At 54.4% G+C, this 13,064-nt stretch overlaps 1 protein-coding gene across 7 annotated transcripts in view; it reads left to right on the top strand.

Moving 5' to 3' along the window:
- DOC2B (double C2 domain beta) overlaps positions 1–13,064 on the top strand; it is a 51,618-nt gene that overhangs the window by 8,082 nt on the left and 30,472 nt on the right. The window contains exons 1-3 of one of the 7 annotated variants that reach the window (XM_035889536.1): positions 7–1,103; positions 1,657–4,315; positions 9,157–9,714. In XM_035889536.1, the coding sequence (XP_035745429.1) occupies positions 9,384–9,714 (331 nt within the window). In that variant the 5' untranslated portion in view covers positions 7–1,103; positions 1,657–4,315; positions 9,157–9,383. The other 6 variants (XM_035889537.1, XM_035889538.1, XM_035889535.1 and 3 more) reach the window with 6 other exon arrangements.

Here is a 13,064-nt window from a genome sequence, read left to right as displayed (position 1 = left end):
CTGAACCCCTCTCGCCCTGTAATTTTGTGGGTGGGCTGCAGGACTCTGTGCTGGGATATTACTATGCTACTTTAATGTTGGAGCAGGTTCTGCTGAGGAGGCCAGGAGGGGAAACTGCTTATTTCTTACAGCTGTATCAATCTGATGTTGCCACCAAATTGTTGCAATGCGGCTTTGAAGGGCTTTTTGCCTTTCTGTGGACCACAGTCGCAGAGTCCATATTTCTGTGTTAAGAAATCAGGAATCAAGTAATTGAATCTCTCTCCCCCTTCCTGTAAAATCAAGTAATTGAATCAAAGATCATGTGATTTAAAAAAAAAAAAAAAAAAGAGAAAAAGAGTTCATTTTGTGTTCTCTGTATTGGCCTCTTAAATTCAGAGCTTTGCAGCCTGGTAGGAGTGTTTTATCAAGCTCTTTTCACAGCTATGACTAGGATGGACTTAACTACCTGCTATCCTGGGACCCAGGACCTGGCCTTTCGAGAGGCGGCAAGAGTCCATGGGGACTGAGAAGGGGACAATTTTAGCCTGAGTGACCCCAGTGCTGAGGCTGGGGGTGAGTTGCTCCTGGCCCCTGCAAGGGGCATGCCTATCCCAGCTGAGGTGTAACCTGTGTAAGACCCTGAGGAGGGAAAATATTGCTGTTTTGTTGGCATCTGAGTGGCCTGTGATTGTGCCTGACAGCAGGAGATGGTCCCCGGGGTTGAGCTGCCAATGGCCATGACTGGTCACCCAGAAAGCTGCTGAGGATGCAGTCAGATGAGCTTCATTGGGATGCAAATGGATATAAATTCATGTAAACATATGTCTCGGTGCAGGTAGCGGCTCGTGCCCAAATTATGCAAATGTGCTAATCCAATAATGCTAATGTCATGATTATCCAGCAACACGATGTTCATTAATATGGTTCCCTGGCTCTTACACCCATCACTGTCAACATGATTACGCTGAGGCAGAGACTTGCAGTGTCTCGGGCAAGTGGAGCCGGTCTGGAGGGAAGGGGACACCCAGGTCATGGTGGGACCAGGAAGGACCATTCGTCTGCCTGGCGAGGACCAGAAGTGCCACATATCCTCAGGACCCCCCTCCACGTGCCTGGCCAAGGTACCACCCGGCTGCCACACTCTCCTCAGGAGGGCCTTCCTCCCAGAAGGAGACTCGGAGCAGATTTCACAGTCCCCAGAAGCCTGCAGAGTAGCTAAACTAGCGTTTCTTAATATCCATCGCTGTGATCAGATGAACAGGACTAGCAGGGCCATCTAGTGACTCCTCTGGCTGCTTAATGACCTGGGACGTGCCCCCCCTTAGATGGGTATAATTTTAATGTTAGTATTTCAAACGATGCCCCTGTACCTGTCCACCTCTCCATCTCCCCTTTTTTTGGCTGGTGGTTATCCCTTGCTCTGCAGTTTCGTTTTCCCTGGTTCACTACAGAGCTGGAAAATGCTTGGGCTTCCCCACAGTGGAATGAAAATTTGTCCTGCGTCGCCTTGGGTCGGGTGACATAAGGTCAGATGGCTAAATAGCCCGTAGGTCTGAGGGGAGAGGGATCCTGCAGGCTGGCTTGCCTTCCTCGACACTGACGGTAAAGCTGCTCTCTGGGCAGGAGTCTGCTTGTCTCGGCTGCGGCCTCAATTTCTTTGCTGCTAACCCGCAGGTGCTGGTGTAGCTGCTTGCCGGGGCACTGCAGGGCTTCCTCGTCGCCGGCTGCTCCTGCAGCTTTGTGCCAGCTGGCAGCCACGAAGAGCTCAGAGCTGCCTGCCCCGGGGAAGGGCTCAGCACATCACCCCGCTGCCTCCCCAGCCGGCAGGATTGCTCCCTCAGGTACGTCCTGCAGGTACATCCACAGGGTTTTTGCAGTCCCCAAAAGAGCAGGTTTGTCTCTGTTGTGCAAACTTGAGCAGCCCTGCCCAGCTCAGGGAATATGGGGCTGTTTGCACCCTCCAGCAGCCTGACCCCAAAGTAGATACGGATTTGCCCTTCTCCTTGCGTGACTCCAGGGCCTTTCATTTTGCTCTTTCATTTGTGTTGCTTTTTGCAATGTTGGTATGATACTGGGATTTGTGGATGGGGCCAGGAAAATGCCCTGGCAGCCCTCGCGGCCGATTCCTTCACAGCTCACCAAGGCTGGTTGAGCCTCATGATCCAGGGATGGGCAGGACAACTCCCAGCCGTGCTGGGAGGAGCAGCATCCAGGACAGAGCTCCACCAGCCATTGCAGGGCTGTGACAGGTACATTTACTGCACTAAGTATCAGCACCAAATGGGGGCTTTGGTTAGATTGCTTTTGACAGGATGTCGTTAGCCTGATGTGTATGTGGGAGAGGAGCAGCTATAATGCTTTCTTAATGCAGCCAAATTGCTCTTTAATTCTGCAAAACCAAGATGTTATTTCATGAATCCCTGGAGCTCACTGTGCAGCATCTTGATGCTGCTGGTGATCAGTGGCCTTTTCCCTCTGCTTGCATCTAACTCCCAAATTCTCGGAGTGTGGGGTGGGAGTAGTCCTCCCCTTGCCTCTGCAGAGCTCGGCTGCTTTCTGCCCTCACTTGGCTTCACGTGTGTTAACTTTGGAAGCTAGTGGTGACTCCTGAAATTCTTCCTCCCACCAAAATGTGAGCAGAAGGTCTATCAATTTCCATGGCAACAGGGCCAAGCCCTAAATGCTGATGTTAACTCTGTTTCTGGACATCTGTGGAGTCTGAAGAGCTGGGTGTGCAGGAGGCAGCAGTACCCAGCCTGAGTGCAGCTCCCCAGGCCAACAATTGTGGCTTGTCCAAGCTTCCACAGGGTAAGGAGCTGCTTCAGAATAAACATTGGGCTTTGCTCTGATCTGCCTGGAAAGTCTTGAGAAGTGATGTTGTCATCCTCCTGCAGCTGGGAGACAGTCAGGAAGGGAAGAGGTAAAAGCAGGGTAAAACTACTAAGACAAGTCAGCTGGATAATCTCACAGGACATTGACTCCAGCTCGGAAAGGCACTGAGAGCAGATAAAATTAGTCTAATAAGAGTTGATGCTATACAGAACTCTCCTCTCCCTTCAATGCAAGGGATTTGGTCTGCATTTAGCTTACAGGCACAGAACAAAAAGAGAAAGCATGATGCAAAAAGGTGGCTTTGCCTGGCCTCATGATGGCAAACACCTGCTTAAGTCTCTGGAGTTAGGGGGAACCCAAGGACCATGAGTGAAATAAGAGGAAAAAGTCAAAAAAGGCTCATTCCTAAGAAGATGTCCCTGAGGACTGGCCCTGGACAGCCCTGTATCCCAAGATGGGATGTCAGCAAGGGTGAAACAGGACAAAAGCAGTTAAGGGGAGGATTTGTGCAGGAGGGTGTTTCAGGGCAGGGACCCCCCTAGGGCTTGGGATCCTGCTTTGCCCAGGACTGCCCTGCCCCCTCTGTCCTGCAAGTTTTGCTCTCTCTGGTAGGTGCTGGCTGAATATAGCATGATGGCAGCGGTGATACTGGAGTGGGGAACGTGGCTCACGTTTCTGTCAAGGGCTGAACCCAAATCATCCCGCATTTCTAACCCAGCAGAGTGAGCTCGGCACTGTCGCCTGCCAGCGCAGGGAACTCACTGTGTGTCCCCTCTCTGCCCCTAGGAGACTCCTGAAAGCAGCTAGTCCAGCCCCAGGGACGCAGGTTTGCCTGTGCAGGTGAGATGGATGCATGGGATGGGGGTGCTTCTGCTCTCACCCTGGGTTTGGGGAGCAGTGGGTGCGTGGGCCACACGCAGCTGCAGAGCTGCCCCACACCTTGCTGGCAGGCTGCCCTGCCTGCAGGCTGCCCAGCTGCTCCCCGGCCCTGCTGGCTTCAGCCTCTGTGTTGAGACATGTGCAGGTCAGTAATGCTCAGGGGCAGCACCCCCTCCCCTTGTGCACCATCCAGTTGGATTTTCCTGCAGCTTCCCCTTCTCACTGCGCACAGATCCACCCCTAGTGAATTTGTGTGCATTTAATATGTGCTCCATATAGCTAATATTTACAGCAACTGATTGTCTGCTCTGGTTGATTTGCAGGTGACTAATGTGTTGGAAGCAGTATGTCAGGGTGCACATGCACAGGATGTTCCCTCCCTGAACAGGAGACTCCAAAAACCAGTGCATTAAAATTACAAAACAAAACACCAACTATTTTGGGATTCACATCGAAATGGCAACATATGCTACACATTAAACATCAGCCCCTACCGAAAGTTTAGCTATTCTGGGCCCATCCTGAATGGTGCTGAAGATGCACAGAGAGCAGATGCCTCCCTACCTCCTCCTGTCCTCTTGGAAGCTCCCTTGCAGGTCCATCTGCAGGTAACAAAGTGCTGGTAAGAAAGACGCCATTCCCCCTTGCCATAAGTTGGGTGTTGCTTAAGGTTCCCAGAGACCTTATGAAATATTTTGAGGGAAGAGGGCTCTTTCTTGCTGGCATTTGCCCTTTGCCTGGCTTTCTGAAAGGGTTTGTTTGTGTCTGCTTTGTAATAGAGTGTGGGCTGTATTTTACCACAGTGGTTTTGTTCGCAGCTAGTAATTGCTGGTTAAATCTGGTCAAATGATGGTTGTTAGCAGGGCCTGTTTGAGCACAGATAACCTCAGATATTATTCGCGCAGAGGAGCAGTGGGGGCCAGGGTGCGCTGGGATATTGGCACTGCTGGGGAACCTTAATCGGCACAGACTGGAGTAAGCCTCTTAGGATTATTTAGCCAAGTTTCCTAGTTATCATTATTATTATTGCTTAATTTAGCAAATGCAAAGGGTGTTTAACCAGGTAGGGTCCACGACGCACTCAATGGACTCAGCGATCGAGGGCAGAGATCTTTCAGGGGAAGCAGCCTCATTGCCGGTAGCTGTGCATCAGCCAGAAGACAGCGCCTTGTGTGGGCCAAGGAGTAAGGCACGTGTTGCTTTTCAATTAATCCCCTTCCCATGCACACAGCCGTGTTAGAGCTAAGATCATTTGAAGAAAAAAGAAATGTCTCATACCTACCAGCGGGGTGGACTGAAGACAATGTAGGTCCCAAGTCACCCCAAAGGGAGGGAGAGGTCTCTTCCAGCAGCATTGGCAGAGCTGGGCTGGCAGCATGGGTATCCCCTGTTCCTGCCCCTGCAGCCAGGTTGAGCTGGTGTGTACTTGCGGGCACCCTCTCATGCCTAAGGCTGCGGGTACTTGCTGTGGCTTAACACGGGCTTAAAAATGGCTGGGAAGAAGCAAAAAGAAAGCTGTGCAGGCTGGTGCTGCCTTGTGTCACCTCCCTGGGTGACTGTGAAACCTCCCTGCTCCTAACCTGCAGTGGGTCCCCTTATTTCAACGGTGTATGAGATCCAGAGGTAGTTCCTCCAAACAGAGGCTTTAATTTGGCATCAGCTCTTTATGCACTCTTCAGGCTCATGTCTTCTCCAGCAGCACCAGCAGAGCAGAGGGTTTCTGTGAAATCGTTTGGGTTTGAGCTGACAAAGTATTAAATAAAGAACCAACGGGTCAGTCATCAAATCTCTGGTAAACGGCGGGGATGTGCAGTCCTGCTGCTGTACTTTTAATTTGGAAAGGAATTGATTGAACTGGAATCAGCTCTCATTCTTGTAGTCTTAAACCTGGAGTAACTGACAGCAGAATTCGATGCTTAGAGTTTGAAACAAATTTGTTTCAAGTGTGTCCTGAGGATACTCTGTATCTCTGGATGCATGTTTAATCTACATGCTACCATTTTGTTTGCTGTAGGAATGTTCCTTCTGTTTGCCCGTTTGTGCGGCACTGGCAGGACAGCTCCCTGGTCACGTAAGGAAGCTGGACTGCTGCATGGCTCTGCTCTGGGCACGGGTGAGTTGGTGGCACAGGCTTTGTTTGAGATGGGCTTAAGTCTCTGCTTATGCCCTTTGTTCAGTACAACATTTAAAGTCTCAGCTGTCCCAGGACAGGATCCTTTTCTGAGCCTGGGCTGGAGTTGGAGTGGTGGCTCGTGCATCCCACACCCCAGTTCTCATTATGGGATGCTTTTGGCACACCAGCCCATGCCCTCATCTGATGTGAGCAGCTGAACCACTCTGTTGCACCTCAGAACAAGCTGCTGAAGCGCAGTGTCGCATGTGCTGAGCTCAGGATGTTGTCATGGCTTGCACGTACCATGGGGAGGAAACACAGCTGTTGACAGGGGCGACGTGCTCTTCTCCGTCATCCCATTCCTGCTTTGATGTTGACTCTGTGATGGCCATCTTCACCTTCTCTAAAGAAGTCCTCCCTTACTCCAGGGATGGAGTATCCCCCTGCAGAGCAGCTCTGCTCCCTGCCAGGCAGAGCTGTTGGTCCCGCTGATGAAAGCAGACACGTGATATTTAAACTATCTCCCCTCTTGCCAGGCTGGCGAGGAAGCCAGCGTTCCCCCTTTCAGGGAAATGAAGGCCGCATGCGTGGGCACTGCAGTAGCTCTGAATCACCCCAGCAGAGTGAGGGATCAAATCAAGTCACATTCCAGGGCATTAGACAGACGGTGGGAATTAAAAGCTTTACCTGGAAACTGGCTTTGTATCTCCAAGCCCTGCTTTTGTCTCTCAGCCCAACTCTCTATTTTTGTCCCTTTTACCTTCCGTGCTGTCATGTGTCATGTATGCCAGTGCTTGGTGCCTGGTTGTGCAGCCAGCCCCTGCCACGTTTGGGGAGCCCTCAGTAAATACTGGGCTGTGCGACCTAGGAGGAAACATTCAGGCAGTGTGAGATGGTAGGAAAAGTGTGGTTTATCAAAAACAAGCTGCTTTGGGACTCGTTAAAAGCTAAGGAAAGGCTCCAGCTGCTTTCAGTAGGCTTGGGATCGGCCAGAGACTAGAAAGTCCCATCTGGGCTATTAGCAGTAAGCCTTGTTTTTGTTTCTTTCAGTCTATAAGGTCTGGGGACAGGGTCTCCCTTGAGGGCCAGTCCTGCCCTGACAGCAGGGAGGTTTGCCGGCTTCAGCTCTGTCTTTGCTTTTCCCTTAATCTGGTCCCTGTGTGCACCCTGCCCCTTGTGTCACCAGTTGCTCTCTGCATCCCTGGGTGAGCTGAGCATCTCCCATCAGTGCTGCTGGGCCTTGATCCCAGCCATGGGCTGTCCAAGGTGCGGGGCAGCTTTCGGGGTACTGCATGACATGGGAGGAGGCAGAGCTCGGGCTCACCTCAATTCCCATGAGCCTTGATTTTCTGACCTGTAAATCCTTTTCTGTTTGGATCTTGTGCTCTTTGAGGAAACATTTGAAATAACGATGCTTTTGTAATGAAAATAATGACATTAGGCTGTCATACATAATTTCACTTATTTATTTATTTACCCTTTCTTAGAGGGAATTGCTGCTATTTTCTGGGCATCGGGCCCAATTTTTGCTTCGTTCTGTCTGAGTCCACACCACATCCTGGATGCTGCACCCAAAGATGGAGCCTGTGTGGATGAGCACATCCAGGCTGCTCCAAACCTGAAGGCAGCTCTTTGTGCCTCGCCTGATGTTCCCACCCATCGTCTTCCCACCCACGAGGTTTTCAGCCTCGACCACATGAATGCGAAGCAGGTGGCATTTCCATCTGAATTAATCTACTAGGAGTCCTTGGATGTGGGAAGGGGGTTAAACTGTCTCAGGCTGGATCTGCTGTTGGACCTTGCTGCAAGAGAGCAGTTTGCCTCCTGGCAGAGCAGCACAGATCACCTCTGTGCAATAAGCAGGAGCCTCCTCGAAGCGAAAACACAGCAGAGGGAGGAAGGAGCGGCTGAGCAGTCTCCTGTTCTCCCAGGTCATTAGAGCACCCGTGTGCATCATGTCTAGGTTCAGAGTGATGACAAGTTTGGATGCTTCAGAAGAGAAATGTTTGCTTCCCGACAAGAAGTAAATTAGGTTAGTTTGCCTAGTGTCAGCATGTTATGAGTCAGGGAAGTTCATTAACATTTACCAAAATCTGAATTAAAAATTGAATTTTTCATTAGACAAAAAGGTTGGGTATAATTTTTCTGGGTTCTGGGGAAAATTCTCCAAAGAACTGACCTTTATTTTTTATAGGTATCTGCATGCCAGCCTGCAGGAAACTGAAGTTCTCTGTGCATTGATATGGGATCTGTGTGTTGTCAGGTTACCTGGCAGTACTGGCTGTGATCAGCTTGACATGATGGTGGGTGACCAGTGCACGCAGTGTGTCCCAGCTTCATGCCAGACCCATCACACCTGAGCTAGCAGAAAGTCTGCACTGGGGGAGTTGCCCCTACAAAATATTTCAGACACATTTTCCTGGGCAGGGTGAGTTTCTATGCAGCATTTTGCATCATGTTCTCACAGCATTTCTCTTCTGGCACTCTTTGCTCAAAAGTCCACTTCCAGTAGTTTGTGGAATGACAGATTTATTGATTTGAACACAGGAGGAGAGTGGGTAAAAACACCGATTTGACACCAACTCCCTGAGCAAACCACAGCTCAGCATTTACCAGGGAGCCTCTGGCAGCCTTCAGGGAGCCTGTCCCCTTCCTGGCTGGTGACAGGGCCCCATCCCTGCCTGGAAAGGTTGCTGGAGGAGTGCTGAGCGTGGCCACGCTGGCTGTGGGCCCTGGCCCAGCCCATCGCTCGCTCCTCTGCGATGCTTTACCTGCTGCATTGCTCTATCCCCCCAGCCACAAGCTGGCTGGGAGAGGCAGCGCTAGCCGGGCTGCGAGCAAGTGCCATGTGTTGCTTCAGTCCCTGGTGCGTTCCCAGCCCCAGAGGCTGCGGGCAGCTCACCCAGCCTGCCCGGCTCATGTTAAGCTCTGGAGGGGGTATCACTGTGCTCTGGGGCCGGCTACGGCAGCGGGGCACCAAATCTGGGCTGCCCTTGTGAGCAAAGGTGCGGCTTGAGCTGGGAGCAGGCTGTGTGCCACCCGTGCCCCTGCTCAGTATGCAGCAGCACACCTCCCCGGCATGGCCCTGCAGCGAGCTGGGAGGGCACAGGGGCTGCCACGGTCCCCAGGGGCTGGGGTAGCCCTGCTTCCCTCTCCTCAGCGTGCTGGGGATGCAACACAACAGGACAGCGGCTCCTGACCCCACACAGTGACCTTCCCCCCCCTCTGGAGAGGTCTGGCGGGGACCAACCCCGCTTTGGTGGGGAGATGGAGTGAACGGGTACAGGGAGGGGGGCTTGTGACATCACCCGAGAGCCCACCCCCTGCCTCTTATCCGTCTCTCCGTCTAGCTCACTTATTCACAGGCAGCGCTGGCAGGATCAGGGACTGTGCGAGAGCCAGAGCTGGCGGCAGCAGCATGCGTGCGGCGTCTGAGGCTCAGGGCGCGAGAACCACGTAAGGTGCCCGCCAGAGCTTCCCCCCTCGCCTGCCTCCGCTTCCCCTGGCAGAAACTTCACGGCTCCCTCACGCACAGTCCGGGCTTCTCCGGGGGAGCTTGGCACCGACAGCCGCATGCATGACACTCCGAAAAGGAGAGAAAATGACCATAAGTATCCAGGAGCACATGGCTATTGACGTCTGCCCTGGCCCCATCAAACCCATCAAGCAGATCTCTGACTACTTCCCCCGCTTTCCCCGCGGGCTCCCTGCCGCCGTTGGCCGCAGCAGTGCCCTGCGCTCTGCCGTCAGCCAGCCCTCCGTCAGCCCCGCCGAGGCCCCCCGCGAGGAGGACGAAGACGTGGACCAGCTTTTTGGGGCGTATGGCACGACACCCACCGAGCAGCCAGCCAAGTGTCAAGCACCGGAGGAGGTGGTGGACCCCGAGGGCTACGAGTCTGACGACTGCAGTGAGTTCCTAAGTTTCCATGGGAGTTTGCTGGGTGCTGAGGGCAAGGGTGGGTCTTAGGAGTGGTCCCCCATCTTGCTGCCTGAGCCGTGCACCCTTTCCAGCTGCCAGCCATGCTATCCATCCCTGGGATTACATTGCAGCAGTGACAAGCCCTCTGCTCTAGCCAGGGAGGCTGTCACAGCATGGCTCCAGCGCTGTCCCTGGGTGGAGGGAGGCCCTGGGAGTGTCCCTGCTGCAGCCAGGCTGGCCACTGAACCCAAACTAGGGAAGTCTCCCAAGAGCCACCAGTTGCTGTGCTTTGCTGTTGCGGTTGATGCACTTCTCTGCCTCATCCCTGCTCGGCTCCTTGCCTCCGAAGGCAGCCAGCTGGGCTCAGACCCTTCGGTTAATCCGTCTCGGTGGTGCAGCCTGCTCCAGCCACCCTGCTGATTAGCTGGCGATATGCTCCAGCATCGCCCAGCTCCAGATGGGGGAGGTTTGTTCGGAATGACATCCGCCCGGGAAATCTCTGCCCTCTCCCTTGGCAAACTCCGGCAGTGTCATTCCTCACCCTCCAGCTGCAGACAGAGCCCTGTGAGACCCAGGGTGTGTGTGTGTGTGTGTGTTTTTGAACAGCAAGCTTTAGTTCTGGTGGATGCAGGTGTTTGCAGTGAGGTTTAACCCCTCCCCACCCAAAATGTCCTTGCCACCCAGCTCGGTGGAGCTTGCAGGCTGCAAAGCAGCTGCTGTCTGGCTCTGCCAGCCGTGGTGGCTGAGATAGCGTTGCTTTCCTTGAGGTCGGTTAAAATGTAAGGTCTCAATTCAGCCCAGCCTTTAGGGGCCAGATCCTGCAAAGGGCTGAGCACAAAGTTTGAAGCCGGGAGATGTTGAGGAGGGGAGTCAGTGCTGCTGAGTGGTGCTGCGTGCTCGTCCTGGGGGAAGGGGGAGGCTGAGCTGTTTACGGCCCAGTGCCGGGCAGGCGGTGGCTTTCCCTGTGCAAAATGTCACAGCCCTGCCTCGGCGTCGCTCCCTTGCTGCCGGGTGCTGGGCTGGCCTGGGCTGCTGTCAGCTTTGTGTGACCCCAGGTAGAGCTCGCTGAAGGGCTGTGCTTGCTGCAGGGTGGCACAGCTGCCCCCGTGCCCTCCTCTGCCTGTTGACCACCAGCCACGGCGCTGGGAGAAGCTGGGACTCTTGAGTACAAGCCCCAAACTGACGCTCCCTCTCTCCCCATCCCGGTGCTGGGGTCACGCTCCCTTTGGAGGAGGTGAGAGCCGCTGTGCTCCCAGGGAGAACATCTTCTCTAAGCCGTGTTTGTCTCAGCTGGGCAGTTAACAGTGACTTTAACCGGATTTGGGTTATTTGCTGCTCTAATTAGTAGATCGTCTTTGCTCATCCCAGCAATAGAAATGGGAGCAACTGTGCTTCAAGGGCCAGAGGTGTGTGCGGGAACCGAAGTGCTTGGGGCTGTGGGGCACAGCACTTTCACCGGGTGACTCATGGGGAAATTGCCCAGGGCGCTGCCTTCTGCATTTAGCCCCACCAGCGATGCTGGAAGCAGCTTGGTGCCGGGGACGGCGGGTGTTTGTCTCACCCTGGCTGGTGTTAGGAAGAGTGTTTCTTGCAGCGTAACAGGTGTCAGGCAAACTGCTGAGGCTGTTTTGCCAGATGTGGTGTGTTTTCCGCTGGCAAAGGCACAGCGGTGCCAGGAACAGAGCGGGGAGGTGTGGCACTGCTGGTGTCACATCTCTGGGGACAGCACGGGATGGTCCCAGCCACTCTCAGGGCATGGCTGGCATAAATGTGCAGGAGGAGACTGCCACTCCTCCATGTTTAGCAAGCCAAGTCGCAAAGCCAGACAAGGGCTCGCTGGCCCCATTTCTCAGGCAGAAAGCTGGGAGGGGATTCATGCAGCCTGACTTGAGCCACTGGCTATGCTGGAAAGTGTCTTTCAGCTCCCCCACATCCCTGGCGGGTGATTCAGGGCTGCTGCGTTAGTCACCTGCACTAAATTTCCCCTGGGGAACCTGTCTCCGCCTGTATGGCAGAACACTGTTGGGGGTTAGGCGGTGTCAATTCCCTCCGGCGACACACAGGCTTTGGGGAGTTAACTGAGGTCTCTGGGGACTGTGGTGTCAGAGCCTGGGTGCAGCACCCACAAGTTGAGAGTTTGCTGGGCAGGGGTGTGTCTTGCCTTGCTCCCCAGAGATGCTCCCAGCACAGCCCCCAGAGAGATGCAGGGAGAGGCTTTTGCCATGGCAGGATCCATTGGGAGGAGTAGGAGAGGATGGCTTCTTCCCATTTGTCCCACCTGCCTGCGGGTTTCCCTCCTCCAACACCGAAGCAATGTGCTGGCTGGCCGGGTGGGAGGAGTAGAGCTGCCCCTGCCTGGAGAAATGTCGCATTTGTCTGGATTTCCCCTGCACACCTTCCTGCCCAGGGTTACTTCTCCAGCAGGGTGTTTCTGGCATTCCAGCAGCACCTGCCTGATGGGTGATGGGGTGATTGCTCTGTCACCGCAGCACTGCAGGGTGGCATCGGGCAGGAGCTGGACCGGAGCTGCCAGGGAGCGGTGCAGGGTAGGTCTTGCCTGCACCCTGCTGCAGCTCGCCTGGGCTGGCTCCCCACATGCATTTCTTAATCCTTTGCCAAGTGGTGTTCCTGACCCCACCAGCAATCCTGGGAGGTGCCTGCAGAGCCGGCAGGAGCTCCGCTCCTCTAGACAGCCTCTTCCTGGGATGTGGGCAGCCCCAGAGCAGGGCAGCCCTGGGATAAGCATCAGCGTCTGCTCCCATCCGAGCAGGGCAGCCTGACGCAGCAGTTTGGCATGCACAAGGAGCAGGGATATGTGTGTGTGCATGCGTGTGTTTGGTGCTTTGGAAAACCAAGAATCCCAGGGCTGCAGGAGGCAGATGGGATCCTTCCAGAGATGGGCAGGGACCTGACCAAGGTGGGGTGGGGTGGGAGGGGACCCACTGCCACGGGCAGATGGCGCTGGTCACTGGGATGCTGATGCAGAGGTTGATGGCTTTGGGGCATGTGGGGCTGGGGCCAGTGGTTTGGGGTGCCACACTGCAGCCCTGCAGAGCTGGGAAGCACAGTGCTCAGCGGAGCTGTGATCCTACAGGGCAGCCGTAAGCAGCCTGTTGAATGCTGCGAGTGGCAGGGAGCAAGCAGGGCTGGGGAGCTGACAGAGCAGATAATGAGCGGAGATGTTGGCGCTGGCTCTGAGAACACTGGGAGTTGCATGGAGTCAGCCCTTCCCATCAGACCCACCAGCAACGCTGCTGTGAAGATTTGCAGTGTCCTAGCTGGCACCCTCTGCCGTCCCAGGGCACTTGGGAAGCTCTTGGGAAAGGGACTCGTTGCTGC

The sequence above is a fragment of the Egretta garzetta genome, unplaced genomic scaffold (genome assembly GCF_000687185.1).
Source record: "Egretta garzetta isolate BGI_Z169 unplaced genomic scaffold, ASM68718v1 scaffold112, whole genome shotgun sequence".
Lineage (NCBI taxonomy): Eukaryota > Metazoa > Chordata > Aves > Pelecaniformes > Ardeidae > Egretta > Egretta garzetta.
Note: the sequence above shows the minus strand (reverse complement) of the source record. Positions and strands in the feature narration are given on the sequence as shown.